This window comes from Branchiostoma belcheri, unplaced genomic scaffold, assembly GCF_001625305.1.
Source record: "Branchiostoma belcheri isolate BF01 breed outbred unplaced genomic scaffold, Haploidv18h27 scaffold11, whole genome shotgun sequence".
Classification (NCBI taxonomy): domain Eukaryota; kingdom Metazoa; phylum Chordata; class Leptocardii; order Amphioxiformes; family Branchiostomatidae; genus Branchiostoma; species Branchiostoma belcheri.
The window spans coordinates 1,409,669-1,427,101 of NW_017802491.1; the positions used below are offsets into that span (position 1 = coordinate 1,409,669).

The 17,433-nt window shown below is 42.8% G+C and overlaps 1 protein-coding gene across 1 annotated transcript in view; it reads right to left on the minus strand.

Moving 5' to 3' along the window:
- Window positions 1–17,433, minus strand: part of LOC109482569 (lethal(2) giant larvae protein homolog 1-like) — a 50,384-nt gene that overhangs the window by 3,601 nt on the left and 29,350 nt on the right. The window contains 22 exon segments of the mRNA XM_019785335.1: window positions 148–200; window positions 470–587; window positions 856–932; window positions 1,498–1,560; window positions 1,738–1,811; window positions 1,813–1,925; window positions 2,137–2,295; window positions 2,423–2,695; window positions 3,118–3,274; window positions 3,698–4,031; window positions 4,385–4,560; window positions 5,002–5,154; window positions 5,533–5,689; window positions 6,209–6,276; window positions 6,736–6,956; window positions 7,370–7,526; window positions 8,351–8,400; window positions 9,466–9,592; window positions 10,385–10,541; window positions 11,328–11,471; window positions 12,477–12,586; window positions 15,758–15,839. Coding sequence (XP_019640894.1) covers window positions 148–200; window positions 470–587; window positions 856–932; window positions 1,498–1,560; window positions 1,738–1,811; window positions 1,813–1,925; window positions 2,137–2,295; window positions 2,423–2,695; window positions 3,118–3,274; window positions 3,698–4,031; window positions 4,385–4,560; window positions 5,002–5,154; window positions 5,533–5,689; window positions 6,209–6,276; window positions 6,736–6,956; window positions 7,370–7,526; window positions 8,351–8,400; window positions 9,466–9,592; window positions 10,385–10,541; window positions 11,328–11,471; window positions 12,477–12,586; window positions 15,758–15,839 — 3,023 coding nt within the window.

Consider the following 17,433-nt stretch of genomic DNA (forward strand, 5'->3'; position numbering starts at 1 on the left):
AATGGAACCATTACAACAAAAGCCTAAAAAAATTGAAAAAAAAAAACATAAGTACGTTTTCTGTCTTAAAGATTTAACTTAACTGTAGAGTACCTTGAGGATTAATAATGCAGGACTGTAAACGAAGGCACAGGCATCAAGACTTACCTTCATCTACAGCAGGCTTGTCTGCACTGCCCTCATCTGGGCCTTCTTTTGACCTACAGAACATGTCAGAAGTGTTCAAGTTACCACCTCATCTTGCCTCAATGGCCATTTGTCTTAGATGTGATACTAGAAAAATGATTCTTACTTAATTCTGGATGTAGGTGACAAAACTGACCTATAAAGAAGCACAATGATGAAACAAAATAACAGATGAAACAACCTAGACCAACTAAGATGTCCAAATGAAACCAAATACTAACAGTATGTAGACAGGAGTCCATTCCTCAGTTAAACTACAGGGAATATCTATTTAGCCACTTACGCGATGTAATCCTTGATTTCGTCCAGTGTGATGTCCCCGACTGAGTCCTTTGACTCGTCCGCTGTACTGTCCAGAATGCTGGTGTTCTCCAGGGTCTTCTGGATGTCAGCAAGCACACCTGTAAAACATCAACAACTCTGTACTCCTGCAAACTTCAAGTTTATCTGCCATTTTATATTGAGTACTAAAGTGACCAAAAACAAAGCAAACTTTTGAGGGTATTCTATACACATTTAGAGAAGTATAATGTGAGTATGAGCTGTATTGCACTGCTAGCTAATGAAAAAGCATCATGCTTCATCTCTCAGTCTGAAGTCAGCTTCACTTTTAATGTGAGATGTGAGGGATAGAAATGTAAGCCATACAATAGCTGATCTTCTTCTTACCTTCTGCTTCGTGTTCAGATTCTGGCTTTTCTGGTGCCGCTGCCTCCTCAGCTGCTGCTTCTTCTGTCTCATCCTCACTGTCAGGGGACCAGGGAAGTATTTTAGTCAAAGAACCCAACATAGCTCTGTCCCTTTTCTTGCAATACATGCATATTATACAGTTCAAGGAAGAGACACTGTGAAGACTGATCTGGACTTAACATTTTGCACATCATGCCTCTGTATAAGACAAAAGGAGGATAGCCCTTCCTGTCAATAAATGATTCTTGAAATACCTGTTGTTCTCCAATCCTCTCATTCAGGAACATTTGCTACACGCACTTTTGTAACATGCCTGGTAATGCAACTCTAAAGGATGTACATGTGTCTAATTCAGGTAAGATTTGGGACAGGAATTTCAGCCACAGAATCTTATCTCAACTGGACACTGTCATTGATGTGAGTCCTGAAGCACCTTAAAATCACCATGTAAGACTGAAAGAAAGTGAGTGCGTAAGAACTAAACCACGGGCGAAGAGGCCCGGCTTTACACAGAGCATGCATTAGTGGTAATATCTGCTTCCCCCTCCTCCTGCTGTGCTGGTACCATGCAAGAGGAAAGACAGAACAGGGAGGAAAACTTAGCCAAGAGCTCTGCCTTACACTGGGTTTGGAGGGCTGGTTTCTACAACGATGGCAGGAACACTTGGAAGAGTCTCTGGTACACTGAAGGCATGGAAAATAGGAGAAGGATCATGAGTACGGGAATCAGGTCATGACAGATTACTACTAACTACAAAATCACTTGTAATCATGTAGGGATCTAGTACTACGATTCTCGATTGGTTTTGATTGTGATGATTGTAGTAGGAGCCAGTCCTGCCACGTGTGGCCAGTTCTAACCTTGCCGGCTTCTCCTCTTCAGTCTTCTCCCCCTCTCCCTCAGCCTCTGCTGGGGCCTCAGGTTCAGGTTCGGGGAGGGGGTGCGGGCCGGGCACCCTCGGGCAGTTCCAACATACACAGGGGTTCCACCGCCACCCTGGCCGACAACGTGCACCGCTGCAGTTCCGATGGGGACAGCAAGAAGAACGCTGGAGACAAACGTTCACGTTAATACCACATTCATAAACTGTACATAATGAAAAACTTTCATTAAGACAGTTTGTATAACCTGGCCATGTTTGTACACTGCTACCTAGATGGAAAGTGACAACACAACATTTCTCTTCTTGTGATCTTCTATCTTGGTGCTTTGATTTGATTCAAGATACTGAGTGCACAAGAATAGTTCGCAATCTGTACCTTCTCCGTCCCTGGTGAAGATGGTGGAGGTGATGCCGTTGATGTCCTCCTTTCTCATGCAGCTGTGCTGCACCTGCCTGCGCAGCTGTGGGATGCTGAACACCAGGAAGTCGCCCACATTGGTCACCAGACTCAGGTGCTGCTCCAAATGCTTCTCATCTGCAACAACAGGTGGTAATATGGTCAGCCTCCATTTGATAACTTTTTGAGCTATGCTGTGGGAGAACAAACCAACAATCTAATTACAATAAACACTGGTAAAACAGGTAAAAGTAATGAGCCTCACCACTGCGGCTGCGATATTGTGTGAAGCCGACCTTCCTGACCCTGACTCCTTCCTTGGCTGTCAGCTTGTACTTGGTCTTCTCCTTCAGTCTGGGCAGAGTGAACACCTTAAACTGTTCCTCGCTGGCGATCACCACAGTGTGGGCGCCGTTCATGTTGGGGGCGTCCGCCCGCTCGTGTTTCACGTCCATGGGGTCGGGCAGGGGTACGCTGCTGGCGTCCATCACACTTAGAGCCACGACGGGGGCACGATGCTTCAGCTGGACTTCTTTGCCTGTATAGGTCATAAGTCACTAACAATCACACATCCTTGTAGGAAAGAATTACATTTGAAAGAAGCCTGGATTAACATCTACTGATCTTAATTCAGTACAACCTGCACTCTACATAAGGACCATTGTAGCCACTCCTTAGCGGTCTTTAACCAATGATTACAATGTAATGGCTACCCATGAACCCTACCACAAATTCGGTACCACAATTAGAGTTGCTCTACGGAGGATGCCACAAGGGGAAAGATCTAGAGGCCGTCCAAAAAGAAACATGGAGAGAGAAACAAGGGGACAGGTCTTCTCCCTTGATGAAGCTACCAGAGTGGCGGCAGCCTGGACCAGGTAGAGGGACTTCTTGATGCCTTGAGTGCCAATTGGAACTGAAGAGGATTGAGAGAGCGAGTGATAATCATGAGCATCGTACCCAGTTCTGCCACCACATCCTCCTCCTCTCTCTTGTCTGCCTCCGGCATGGTCACACTGTACACAAAGATGCCGCCTGAGTTGGTGCCGGCCCATAGAGACAGCCCGGCTGAGGCACCCTCACGTAGGAATGTTTCTGCAAACACCAGACATCTCACCTAAAACAAAACAAAAATTGTTTTTAAAAGCACTCAGGGATGCTATCTTCAGAGATCAAGGTTTCCATCCAAATTGTGGAGGGGAATAAGAATTCCAAGAAATATTTGGTTGACTTCTAATGACTTTATTTGCGATCATACTTCTTTAAGCTACATGCTTGTCTCTCATAATACTAGTGCCACCATAAAACAATATCTTTACATTCTATCTTCCCATGATTTTGTAATGTTTTTTTTCTTTTATAAAAGCTATTTCATTGAAAACTGGCATCACAACACAAAATTAAATTTTTTCATACAGATTCCATATCTATAATTGATAGAATGTAATTTTTTTCTTCTAAGTTCTATACTTTTTTTATAGCTATCAGATAGATGTTCCAGGGGTACAAAAGCTGCTAACAATGCTAGATAGAACCTCACCATGCTGGCCATGTCTCCATCTGGTTGCCTTGCCTCCACGAGCCTCTGTACGGGCGCCGCTGCCTCCTCCCCCTTCTCTGGAGCGTCCAGATCTGTCGTCGGCACGGCCTCCACCCTGGGCTTGGCCTCCTTCTTGGATGGCGTGCTCCGTGACCCACGTTTCCTCAGGCGTCTGATGGACTCCCTCAGCGACTTCTTGAGGGACTTGCGGCGGGACATGCTGCTCTCCCCGGTGGCTGAGAGGTCGTTGGGGTTCAAGGTGCACTTGGTGAGGATCACCTTCTTCTGTACGTAGTCAAAGATGGAGAAGCCATGGCTGGTTCCAATGGCAAGCCTGCAGGACAACAAGGTAGGGTTAACAGTGCCCCCTGCTGATCTACAACAGTACTACAGTGCTCCAATAAAATACTAAAAACTACTGGAAGGTAGAAAGAAAGCATAAAACCAATGGCAAGTCAGTAGAGAATTTTACTACCATCTTTTCCCATTCTCTACTGAGTCTACAGACAAGCTGGACACCTCAAACACCTGTTGTAGGAAATGTGTTACAGATGATTCACAAGATCTACTGTGTATGTGTGTGTAATTTGTGAATAGTGACTCTAAAGTCAATGGGTCTTCTATATGCAAAAATGCAAGTCTGCAACATTCTTCTACACTTAACAATGGGAGAGTTACAGTACTCACAGCTGGTTTTCTGAGTGGTTGGCCAGGGCAGTGACTGAGGCTGGTGGGGTACACTGGACCAGGTGTTTGGCCTGGAACCCGGCGGGAACCTTCACAGTTGTGCTCCTGGGGGTCAGACTGTCGTGTCCTTTCCACACAAACCCATCCCGGTCATTCACAATGTTCACAGTCGTCACCTGAGCGGTAAAGGACAAATCATTATCACCTGTCTTTCTTTATTTGTCTTTCTGATTTGTTTCTTATTTAATGTGGGACAGCATTATTTGAGAAGAAATCATTTCTGTTGCTATGACTGATGCGATGTCTTGTATATAGTAATCATTCAAATTGGTACTTCTAGCCAGCCTGAATTTTTTCCCATCATCTCAATTTTGTTGTTAAGTGTTGCAGACAATCCTAAGGGGTGCAGGATAATGAAATTTTGACCCTCTGAAATGCTAGTTCTTGCATTTGAGAAGCAAATTTGGCTGGTAGACTAAGCTTATTCAAATGACATCCCTTTCCATATCTTTACAGGCCGATGATGGATTTGGTAAATTTTTTGTTGATAACGAGCAGCGAAATTAGACAGAAAGACTGCCGCTGGCTAGAACACAGGACAAGACCACCCGGCTCACCTCCAGGTCCACCTCGGCCTCCTCTGTGTTGATATCCAGCAGCACCACCTGTCCTGCAGTACCGGCCAGCACCAGCGTGCCGCTCCACGGGCACAGCAGGATCTTCTGCACACCCAGCCGAGGGTCATCACTGTACGGGTCAAACGTACCCACCTGCCAAACACAGAAGGAAACACTTTAACTATATACATGTCCTCATACAAAATATCCACAACATCTTGAGTGCCACGAGAACTAGGTAATTAAAGAGCAGCATCTAAAGCAGCATGTTAGTAACAAGTAATTCATTCCTAGATTTGGGAAAATGACAGCACTGAGTATTCTCAAGAAATCAAGTAACAACAAGTAATTCCTCATCTAATTACAATATCAACTCATCAACAATCCATTAAAAACAACCATACTTACTGCACCTGTCTAAAATTGGAAATAACCCTTATTTGTGCATTATGTTTTTATGTCAAGTCTGTTGGTACACTTGACATATGATTGTCTTGCTGATCTCAGTTTGTATTTTAACCACAGACTTACTTTGCGGAATGGCGGCCAGTCCTCCTCGCCGGCGTCTGCGGCGGCCACCACCTCGCTGTCGTCATGTGTGCTGAAGTACGCCTTGGTGTCCAGTTTGTACAGCAGACGCAGCGCTGGGGTCGACACATCCCAGAACCGCACAGAGCCGTCCTCGTGTCTGGGGGAGGAACAACCAAGACTTTTCTTTAAAACGTTTTACTGAAAACTTGCAACAGGTATCAACAACACAAAAATTAGAATTGTTTTCTTCATGAGACTGTACTTTTTTTCCTTTATACCTGTATCAGATAAATGTAAAAAAGAGTTTGTATAGAAGACGCAACGCTGGCATAGACACGTCCCAGAACTGCACTGAGCTGTTCTTGTGTCTGAAGAGGGCACAAGCAAGACTTGTGCAAAATCTGTCCAGTTGCTTGGGTAACTGTTATCTTGGTTTCTCATTACCTGGATGTCTAACCTTCATCAAGAAATCACGATTTTTCTTTAAAAATCTTCTACATTCTCAAACCTACACAGTCAAACCTACATACTAGCGACCATATCTGGATTAGAACCACCTTATTAACCCTTCCCTTTTATCATCACACATCTATAATCAAGGTGTCGTGATGGCTATGCCATCTTTTATCTGGAAGACTAGAACGTTGTCTGTCAAAACAATTTGTGTCGCACGTACCCAGTCAGTAGCAGGTCCTTTGATGTCGGGGTCTCTGACAGGACACTGCCACCATCAATCGGCCACTCCTGAAAAACACACCAAATTAGTTGCTTCCACCTGATCTGCACAAGTCATTTAACATTCAGCACACTGAAGTAGTCATTTGACAAAAAATTCTCTGCTGGTTATGGCAGCAGGGAGAAAGTATAATAAGGAAGGCCCACTTTCACTACTCAACTTCCATAAGCTTCATCATCATATTCCATACTCTTAACAGCTGTAAAAATCATTTTCTGACTTCAAAGATCCTTTTCTAGTTGCTCATAAGGTTTTAAGATGAAATACAACCTCTATCAACACTTATCTGCCAGCTCACATGCATCCACCACCCTGAAAACATGCATCTCAAGAGATTTTCAAAGCAACATCCTCCAGTAACTGCACTCCCGCATATCTAGATTGTGAGGTCTCCCAAATACACTGTTTTGCACAGTGGATAGAACCCAGTAACCAGTTAGATAATGAGTTAATGGAGGTTTGTGTACCCTGCTGGTGTGGTTGGCGGCCATCTGTGCATCCCCGGCGGCCGTGATCTTGTCCCACAGCTGGTCGGGCACGTTGGTCTGTACGGCGGAGCACGTGATGGCGGAGGAGTGGAGGGAGGACAGGTACGGCATGCGGAACGTCGGCCAGCCCTCCGACTGCAGGTCCATCAGAACCAGCTCCTCCTCAGCCAGGACCACCAGGGTGTGGGGGTCATCCCACTCTGTAACACATCACAACACAGTTAGTGGTGCAAAAATATACCTAACTATTCACCAACACCACCAGGGTGTGGGGGTCGTCCCACTCTGTAACACATCACAATGTTATTAACACCCAACATACCAAACAATAGGAGTGAAGTATGGCATCTTTTTGAGGAACACAAAAACAACCAATGCACATTTTCTACTGACCTTTTCTTTATCTCTATATATACAATGCCATGTATTTCAAATATTTGCAATGTTCAGCAATCCAGAATTTAGGGAGACTGGAAAGCAAATTTGGTGGGGTAGCACCTTTCAGAAAATCTGTCAAAAGTAGACTCAATTTACATCTGACAGCTTTCTCACCAAGACCTTTATACAAACACAACCGCCACAATCTTTGCTGCTGTTAGAGTGATTTCCTTACCGCATTCTCGGTCAGTGTCTCCGATGGTGAAGAAGTCGACCACGCGCGATGTGAAGTCGAACACGACGTGAGTCTTCCCCTGCATGACGGTGACACAGTGACGGTCCCCGTAGCTGGCACGCGGCATGCCTCCTGAGAACGCGATGAACGGCTCACTGGAGGGGACCGGATGGAAGTTAGTCACAGCACTTAACCTGACATGTTAGCTGTACGTATCTATGCATCAGGAATACCACAGTTCTGATTTTACCTGCACAAACCTGCATATACAGGTGCTGTTTCGAGCCCATTTTGAGCCCATTTTTTAATATCTATCTCATCATGCTGAAACTAACTGTAGTTGAATCAAATTCTCTAGACAATCCTTTTGACGTTAACCCAAACCGACACTGAAAACTTGTTGACTTCTTTGAGTAGCAATGTGCTAAGGCTTATTTTTCTCAGTCAATGCAATATTTGATGCAATGCAAAATTTCACAAGGTATACAGACTTGAAAAAACAACTCATTGACAAAGGATGTGCCACAACTTGTTGAATAAGTGCTAGTAAGATTCTTGTGACCTTAACTTGAGAAGGACAAGACAGCACAAACACCTTCAGACTACAGCTCCAAACAATTATCCCCTTTACATGCCATCCCCCCACTTGTCTGAAGAGGAGAGTGCACTTAAGGATGTCCATTTATTTAGGGTACTCTCTGACACAGGTAGGTGGTGACAGGTGAGTGCTTTAACATGTCTGCTCTTGCCCTTAAGGCAGGTCAGGTGTTAAGAGGTCACACTGACTGCTATAGTGTGATCTCCCAAGAAAAAAGGTAGAAAATCAAATACCAGCACCTTTAGGAACGTACTCTTAGTGGCAGCAGAAGCTTTTTGGTAAGCTCTCTATTTGAGAGATATGTCAGAGTTGGTACTATCCATTCAGTACATGTAAGTGTGACAGATAGGCAGAAATTCCACAGAGCATTATTGTAATTTACCTTTTGTGGTCAGCCATTGTATCTTGTTAATGGCCTTGCATGGGAAAGGTCCTGTGAGGTGAAGGGAAACAAAGACAAGGCTTTAGTGTGAGGGTTGTTCTTCATGTCATGCCATGTAAACACTGTTAGCAACACAACTTCTGCCTTTGTTTGTTTACAGCAGCATCACAAGGTCACTTTGGAGGCAAATTTCCTTTCTTTAAGATGTAACAAAAGATACCTAAATAACAAAACTGTGCAAGCTTTACCAACACTACAACGTGTCAATATCAACAACTATTGTGGCCAAATCATATGTCAATACTGTTAGTCTTTGTGATACAAATTATGTGCACATTCCATTTGATCAAAAAGCTGTCATACAAATGACAAATTGAAAATTTTGACTGTTAACAGTTAAGGGGATTAGATGATCAGAGGTAAGTATTTTAGATAATTGGGCTCCAGATAAAGCAAGCCTTACTCTGTACACACAACTCATTCCTGTGTAAATAATTGGTTTGTGCCTGACAATGGACTGTATTGGCACAGAAACCAGCACTCTGAAAAGGTAAGTCCTTCTGATTCAAACTTCTATATTGATGGTTGGTCATCCATACCAGCTGCCACAAAGCCTCCATTACAACTTTTGTCTCCTGCTAATTCCATTGAGGTTGACACAATTGTTGAGATGGCCACAAGATTATCAGGTGGTCAATACGGGGACAAAGGGTTGGAAATAAAGATATTACTTCAATAGGATGATAAATGAGGATGGGGATTTAGTTACAGAAAGTCCCTTTGCCCAGAACAAACTCTGTCTGATGGCTTAATAAATAAAGCCAAGTAAATGAAGAAGATTCAGAATTGGTAGGCAAACTTCTTGGTAACCAAAAACATTGATGTGAGCAAGTATACAGCATATTCTTGAAATTCAAGTGTCAGAAAAAAAAGCTTTGTTGAATCACTTGTTTGGAATGCTGGAGTTAGCTATAGAACTCAGATTCCAGTTATGAACAGAGGCAGCAAGGTTTGCTGACATCCTCTTTTATTTCATTACATCCAAAATTTTTCGGTGCACCTAAATTTTTAGGTCAGGTGCACTGGTGTACCCATTCCTAAAAACACAGAACTTACCATATGGGATGGTGGCGTTCTGTGCAGGTTTGGAGGCGTCTGCGGAGTTCCAGATGCAGTAGCTGCCGTCAGCGTGAGCGCTCATGAACTGGTCACCGGAGCGATGCCACGCCAGGGACTCCAGTTGCTGTGGGGTTAAATGCTCACAGTGAAGCTTCGAAACAACTTTGTGTAACTCGCTAGTAACAGTTACCCATTGCCACTGGATGTCAATAAAAGTTAATTTACTACATGGCAAGCAAGTAAGGTACTTTACACCCAACTGTGATCTAACAGTTAATCCTGCACTAATACCAATTCAACCTTTGGCACACAAATTAAAATCTGCTTTGGCTGTCACACTAAGGACTCCTGTTGCAGTGAGACTTCACAAGAAGCTTTTTTTCAAACAGCTACTTTTTCAAACTGGTACTGAAATGTGCTCTGATCTTATAAAAATTTCAGCACTTTCACATGTATGATACAAAAATCAATAGCCTGTCATGCAAGTCAGGCATCCTTTTGATGTTTACAATTCTATGGGATTTTGTCCAAGACTTTCCAACAACATAAATCACACCTTTTGCCTTCAAGAGTACCAAGTTAATGATACAATTCCCAAAACATTACACATATCATGTCCTCACAACTGTCATGTACTTTCCAAGCAGATGTTAGGCCTGTTTTGGACATTTTAAAAGCTATTTTACATGTTTTGTCTGGCTTTCTATTTTCTCTGCTATTCTTGGGGTGTCCTAAACAGAAAGACAATCCAACAAATGATACCCTAGGCCAAACGTCTGCTTGGAGAGTATTATGATGCAGTTTCCACATGTTACTTGCCACACCAGAGTGACCACCACCAAGTGTCCCAAACCCCCAATGCACACTCACACCCTAACTCTATAAGGAAGAAGGGATGCATACTAACAGGGGGTACCTGGGGCGCAACATACGTCTGCTCGGCATTGCAGGACTTGTTGTCCCACAGGACGATCAGTCCACGGTTGTAGCCAATGAGAAGTTTGTTTGAGTCCGTTGGGTGCTCGGCGATGGCCTCCACCGCGCCAGGGTTTGCCTTGTAGTCATCAGGCACACTACAGGAGGAGTAGGAATGGTTTACCTTACAAGTTATGTTCGCAAGACATCATTGCTTTAACTTTCTGTAAATAAAGCTGTGTGTAAAAAAAGCTGTCTAAAAATATACTTGAACAGGCTTGCACATTTACATTACACTGGTGGTTTTTGTTTGGATCTTACAAAAACATGTCTTTAATTTTCACTACAACTTTCTGAAAGGTCAATCCCAGTACATCCTTTGGTAGTTGCTTCAGAGATACTATCTCTTGCTGGCAAAATGAAAAGAAAACACACTGTACATTTTTCAGCAGTTTTCACTTGAATACACCATGGCAATCAACATGGCCCCAATGTTGGTGCATTCACTCGGGTGTGACTGAGAGATGTTGACGGAAACACGCTCCTCCCATTTCTCACTGAACAGACAACAGTCTGCTTTCTAAATTGTTGTAAGTATGTGTTGACTTTGGTACAGACACCACAGGAATCCGTCTGTTCATTGTATAAACATGACAGTTGAGCAACTCTACCAAAATACATTTAGTAAAGTTTGATTCACCCATATTTGAATGGAATGGTCCACACACTGGCATGTTTTCCCAGCTACCCAGGCAGTACCATGTTACCATAGGGGTGTTAAAACTTCAGCCAAAACTGACCAAGAAGGCCATTCAGGGGACAGATAAAATCTATGGCATCACAAAAGGTAGGATTTTGTCAGTGTAAAAATAATCTAAGGGACCACCAAAACGTGGTCACATTGGGCAGGTGGTCTGTGTGTGTACAGACTGTACTGTACATACTTCTGCATGACGACATCCTGGTAGATGATGTGGTCCAGCAGCTGGAATGTCTTGACGTCCAGCAGGTAGATGTTTCCTCCCTCTGTACCCAGGAACAGGTGCTCCTGTGTGGATGGCAGGCAGCACACCGAGATCTTCTTCAGCCTGGAACAAACAAACAAAAACAGACTCTGTCAGACCGAGCGCCAGACTCCAGGTTCACGGTCGATTACACGGTCCGGTGTAGACACTGGGCTTTACACAGACAAAGGGAGGTAAGTGATAGGTTTTCGCTGGAGGCATTCCCAGAATACCGGATGACTTCAGCAGGAAGCTTCCCTGGAGTCCTGCCCAAAACATGGGATTTACATGCTTGAAGTATGCAATGGACGAATGCAAGGGAGGGCATTTCAACGTAAGGTATCTTTAAACATATAATAACATGTCTGTCAGCTTAAGCCGTACATGTATACTTGTGACCAAAAATAGTAAGGATTTTTCTTTTAAAAACAGGGGAACATGCAAGCAATATTTAACACCAACACACTTAAAAATCCAAATATGAAATGGGAAAAAAACATTTTACTACAATTTTGATGCCTTTTCAAGCAAATTCAAAAACAATCTGATGGACCACCCAGAGAGCGTGTGCTAAAAATCAGTACTGCATAAAGCGTACAGTAAGCAAACTTTCTTTTCCCATGTATAAAACATGTTGGCTCAATAACAGGCCATTTCCAGTTCAGCTGTGGTTGTCAACTCACCATCAACAGTTTCCTCCCCCCTACTGGAAGTCCATAAAAGTTTATTTACTACACGGCAAGCAAGTAGGGTGCTTTACACCCAACTGTGATCTAACATTTAATCCTGCACTAATACCAATTCAACCTTTGGCACACAAATTAAAATCTGCTTTGGTACACTGATAATACAAGTGATAACTCTCTAGCCATAAGCAATTCACTTCTGGACTCTTAACTTCTGACTTTTGAACTTCTCCTGGCCACACAAGGTGTTGAGTAGTTCCTAAAGGTCAATGTGCTTTTCAACTTTGACCTTCCCTGGCCACACAACATGTTGAATAGCTCCTAATGAAGCATGCTACAGGCTATTAATGCGTTTCTGAACTTTGGTCTTGCCTGACCACACATGTGTTAGTATGTTGCTGACCTGCCCTCCAGGGAAAAGTCCTTGACCTCCTCCAGGACAGACTTGCCATCCTTGATGTTGACCTCCCACAGGTGCAGCGAGTTGTCATCCAGCAGACTGATCAGTCGGCCCTAAAAACACATCACAAGGGGTGAGATTGATACTACTGGTAAAGGCTTGGTCTACCTATTTACAACTAACACTGGTAAATGCAGCAGACTTCAACAAGACTTCAATTCAGTATAATTTCTTGACTCCATTTTTTTTCACAGAAGTAATATAATTTACGTCAGAGAGATTTATTTTTACCATTGCTTATTACAACAATTTACCCAGTTGATAGAATAAAAACTACTAACGTCATAGCTAACTTTAGTACATCAAATTGTAAGTTACCATACAAACTAGAGATCAATGGCATTTGATTCTCTTATGAAGATATTACAGTCAGGTACTCTTCAATGTCGATGATGGAATATTCCCTGAATTTCCTACTTTGACTGATAAGCCTCCCCAGGGCCCACAGTCACTAAACACGATGATACCAGATCTCCCAGAAATATTTCAGATTAAACACTGAGTAATCCTCTTATCACTGTATTGTGGCAGATGTCAGGAGAAGAGGTCATAAAGCTTCTCCCAAGGTCAACAAAAGTAGAAAGGCGAAATGAAACACTTCTATAGCCATGACAGAGGCTTCTTAGAAAACTGTAACTATACAAATATACATGTATTTCAAATGATTTTTTTACAGCTTTGCATACATCGTTTTTCTCATCATGATGTAATATAGATTTGGTTCAAGTGGTTGTACAATGAGACATTACAATGTCACATGCTTGTTCCTTATAAGAGTTTTTGCCCCAAAGCGTGTATTACGACGTACAAACATATTTGGTTGGCGACTTCTTAACAACAGAGGCTCCATATCCGTCAACATCGGGCACTTATCGCAAGGAAATTTCCCTTGAATAGCCCCTCACAATTCCAGTTCTGCAACCTTTCAATGACAAATACATTTCCATATCTGACACCCCCTACACTTAGCCCGCAAATTAGTATCCCTCCCCTAGGCAAACATATTGTTTCAACGGAACGTCCCAAGAGACAAGAAACCTGCAGAGAACATATCAACAGTACCTGCAGTAATCGGAAAATAATTGCAAGGAGACTCCTAATTTCCCCTGGAGGTTTTCTTTCAGCACACATGAACAGGCAACAGCTCAGAGTCTTTCTTCATTTCACGGCTCTCTTATCACCATTATTCAAAAAGAAGCAGTCAGGTATAGGGACAACGACAGTGCTCTACATATATAGCACTGCAGGCTGTGTTCTACAAGCCTCTAGCAGGCTTCAGAAGTGGCTAGAATGAGTAGAAATTGGTGCACAAGCAGCATACTGTACTCTCTTTAGCAGATGATATCTATTTTGCCAATTTCTACTCTTTCCAGCTGCTTCTGAAGCCTGGTAGAGGCTAGTGTTCTACCGGAGTTGGAAGTGGGTGTAGGCTTAATTTGGGAGGTATTTGCTCTTGTAAACTGTCTCTGATCTTGGCCAACTGCAGAGAGACTGGGCCATGTGTTTTATCTTAAATATGGACATTGTTCTACACCAACATTTCTTCTAACATAAAAGGAAAAGGCCACAACCGCCTGTCTCTACATCATGTAAATTCATCACAACTTTTACAGTCCGAAAAACGTTAGACTCAAGTACTGCTCTGTTATAATCATTATCATTCACTGTGCCCAATGGCTGAAAATCAATTATCATAAGTGACATGAACATCAAAATATCATAGATTTTAGACATGCCAATCAAAATTTTACACATGCTATTCAAGATACCCAGCTGTCTCAAACAATTAGATTTGTCATGGACTGAAGTGGATGTTTCAGTGGTGACTGTGGTTCTAATTCAAAGTGACTTTTAAACCTGTTGACAGTAAAACATTCTCTATTCCCAGACCAAGTCCAACTGTATACGTCCTTGTGGTGAGGCTGTCCCTTATATATCCATCCTTTCAGGCATCAGAGGCAGGGTTTACCAAAGGCTTACCAAACAAAACCGACCACTAGCCCAGCTACAGGCTCGCTGACTGCCTGACTGCAAAACAAACCCCAGAATTTCCCCAGGAATGTCTGGACTTCCGTGGCTGGGGGGCTCCTCCCCCCTCAAGCATAAACTTCACCACAGACCCAACTGTCGACAAATCTAACAGGTAAAACCTCATCTGCATAACACCGACCTTCCCTCAAGGATATACCTCAATTTTCAGAGAAGCAATTACCCCTATTGGGGTTCAATTATTGAAAGGATTGCTGTTAATCATTTCTACTTCAACTACAATAGCAGCCGTATTGTTTTGTGGTGTTGCATAATTTACCACGATACCTAAGGGTGAATTTGTGGAATCCGGGTACGACCCACCTTTATGGAGGGTATTGTGTGGGAACCTAACTGTCCATTTGGGTGGAAACTGAGTACAGGATCAATATACAGCATGGGATCAATATGTGAGAAGTGTAAGCACACTTTACACTACATACAGGGAACAAACAAAGGAGCTTTGCACTGAGTTTCAACCACCTGCCTCACATCCGTCATCTACTTCAGCTCATTTTATTCAAGTTACAGCATTTGCCAACATATAAATCAAACATGGCAGCTGACAAATTTTTAAAGTAAGTTTTGATGAAGATGGGTATACTGCTTTTGAAAATGCATAATTTAACCCAATCATTATATCACACCCGAGTTATGTAATACAAAATAAATGAAGACACTGGATAAATTCCCTTACAAGAATTTAGAGAATGTATCCAGTCGCTTGATTAAAAAAAATAAATAAATCATTAGTGTTATACATAATGTTCTACCTGGATGCCTAACCCAAATTCATCAACGCATTACATAAGTGCCCCCCAAAATGTATCCATGAAATTACAGAGGAAAAATAGTTCTATGTTTTAGAGTCACGTTTCAGACTCATGAATAATGTTATCCTTAAGCAGACATATCTTCACACACCAAGGCTATAGCCAGCTCACGATCAAGCCTTCAAAAATGCAATTTCCTGCATTTCTGGAGGCAAATCATGGGTTGAGGGTGGTTGTTGGTGGTCCTTTGGATGTTTTTATATTTTTACCCAAGACGTTTGTTAATTTCATCTGTTAAGATTGATGGATTAGTTTTAAAATGTCTCCATTACACACCCCAAAGTGTCAGCAATTGACGGGGAAACGGTGCTGGCTAGAGCTTGGTCGCACAGTGTCTTAGAAAGCTGAAGTAAATGTACTCACCTCGTTGGGCAGGAAGAAGAGCCTGATGATCTGACTCTCCACCGAGTGTCTGGCCGAGAACTCCACACCTGGCTGGCCATAGCTGGGAACACCTGGTCAAGGAACCTTTACTGGGTACAGGTGAACACAGGGTACTGAACAGAACAATACACACGGTCTTCTTACTGAGTACAACACAAAATAGAAAAAAATCTTACTACCAGCCTTGACATTTGCCTAGGTTAAGACTTTTGGAAAATCACTATGGAAAGTGTAATTCTAAAGGAGAATAGAACTTGAAGAACCACATGTAGTAAGTACCTTTAAGATTTTTTACGAGACCTTATTATATAAAAGTATCATACTATAGAAGAGCATCTAGAAAAACTTGAAGAACCACATATAGTGTCACAATAACAGAATGACGTCATCTTGTCTCACAGTGTTTATCTTTAATTAGAGATGCCACAACACCTGGTAGTGTGAGAGATTACAGGGGACTTGTACCTCTTAGTGTACAGCCAGATACTGTAAGTCTCTTTAGATTCGCGGGGCCTAAAGTTCGCGGTTTCGGGAAAATGGACAATCCGCGGTATTTTTAGATTCGCGATGTCTCCTTGGCTATTTTTCAAAGAAAAATTTGTAAAGTGTATATTTAAAATAATAAAAGTTCGTGTTCCGGCACTTATCTCCTAAAACGCGGCGCAAAAATTTGTTTCGTGCACCGCGCGAGACTGCCGGCGGTATAGCTGACGATCGATCTGACGCACGTGTAAACAATTTTCTTTGTTCGGAAATAAGCGCTAAAATGCTATTTTCCACGACTACACATCGATACTCTAGTGAAGAAATGCATAATCGAAAGAATATATATATTACTAAGCAAATTTCTGCCGTCTTCGGCGAGATTTTGAACCCGGAAGTATGCAAAGGTCGCCTTCGGTTTTGTAGGCCCACGGTGAGCGTTTCTATCCAGCAAAACAAGAAGAAGAAAAAACGCCCGCAAAGCAGGGCGCAAAAGATAACCAACTAACATTTCCCAGGTACCAGCCGTTATATTTTTCATAAAAATACTTGTAGATATGCCCGATGTTCCCGCAATTTTCAAGCGCCCGGGCGCGCATGGCCGGCGCTCTGCACGCATAGATTTTTTCGGCGGTACACGGTTGACACGGCCAGTGCCGCAGTATCGCGATTCGGTGTCTCATAATATTATATTTTTTTGACATCAGTATAAAAATTTGGTACTCAACATTTGCTAAGAATAAAGTTGATTTGCAGTGATTTGTGAATCGCGTGTGTTTGTGTTTCGCTTACCGTGGTGAATGCATGTGGGGAGGGGGCGCACTTACGCAAAACATATTCGCGGGGAAATAGATTCGCGGTACAAAGGTCCCCGCGAATGCCGCGAATCTAAATATACCGCGGAAATTTGTAGACTTACAGTATCATGCAGGGATAGCATGGATCTCATGGCAGCAGTCAACTCTGCCCTTCTGCATGGAACTGTCAGGATGATGTGGATAAAGCCATGTTTTCATTCACAGGATTCCCTCCTATTGTGACTATAAGCCTTTTGACTGATGTGTTTACTGGAACACCTGCAGGTACATTACGTGGATGGAATGTAACATTTCAGTCTGGGAGTCAGACATGGAAGAGAACCTAGTGTTAGGGAAATCCTCCAGCAAAAGCCT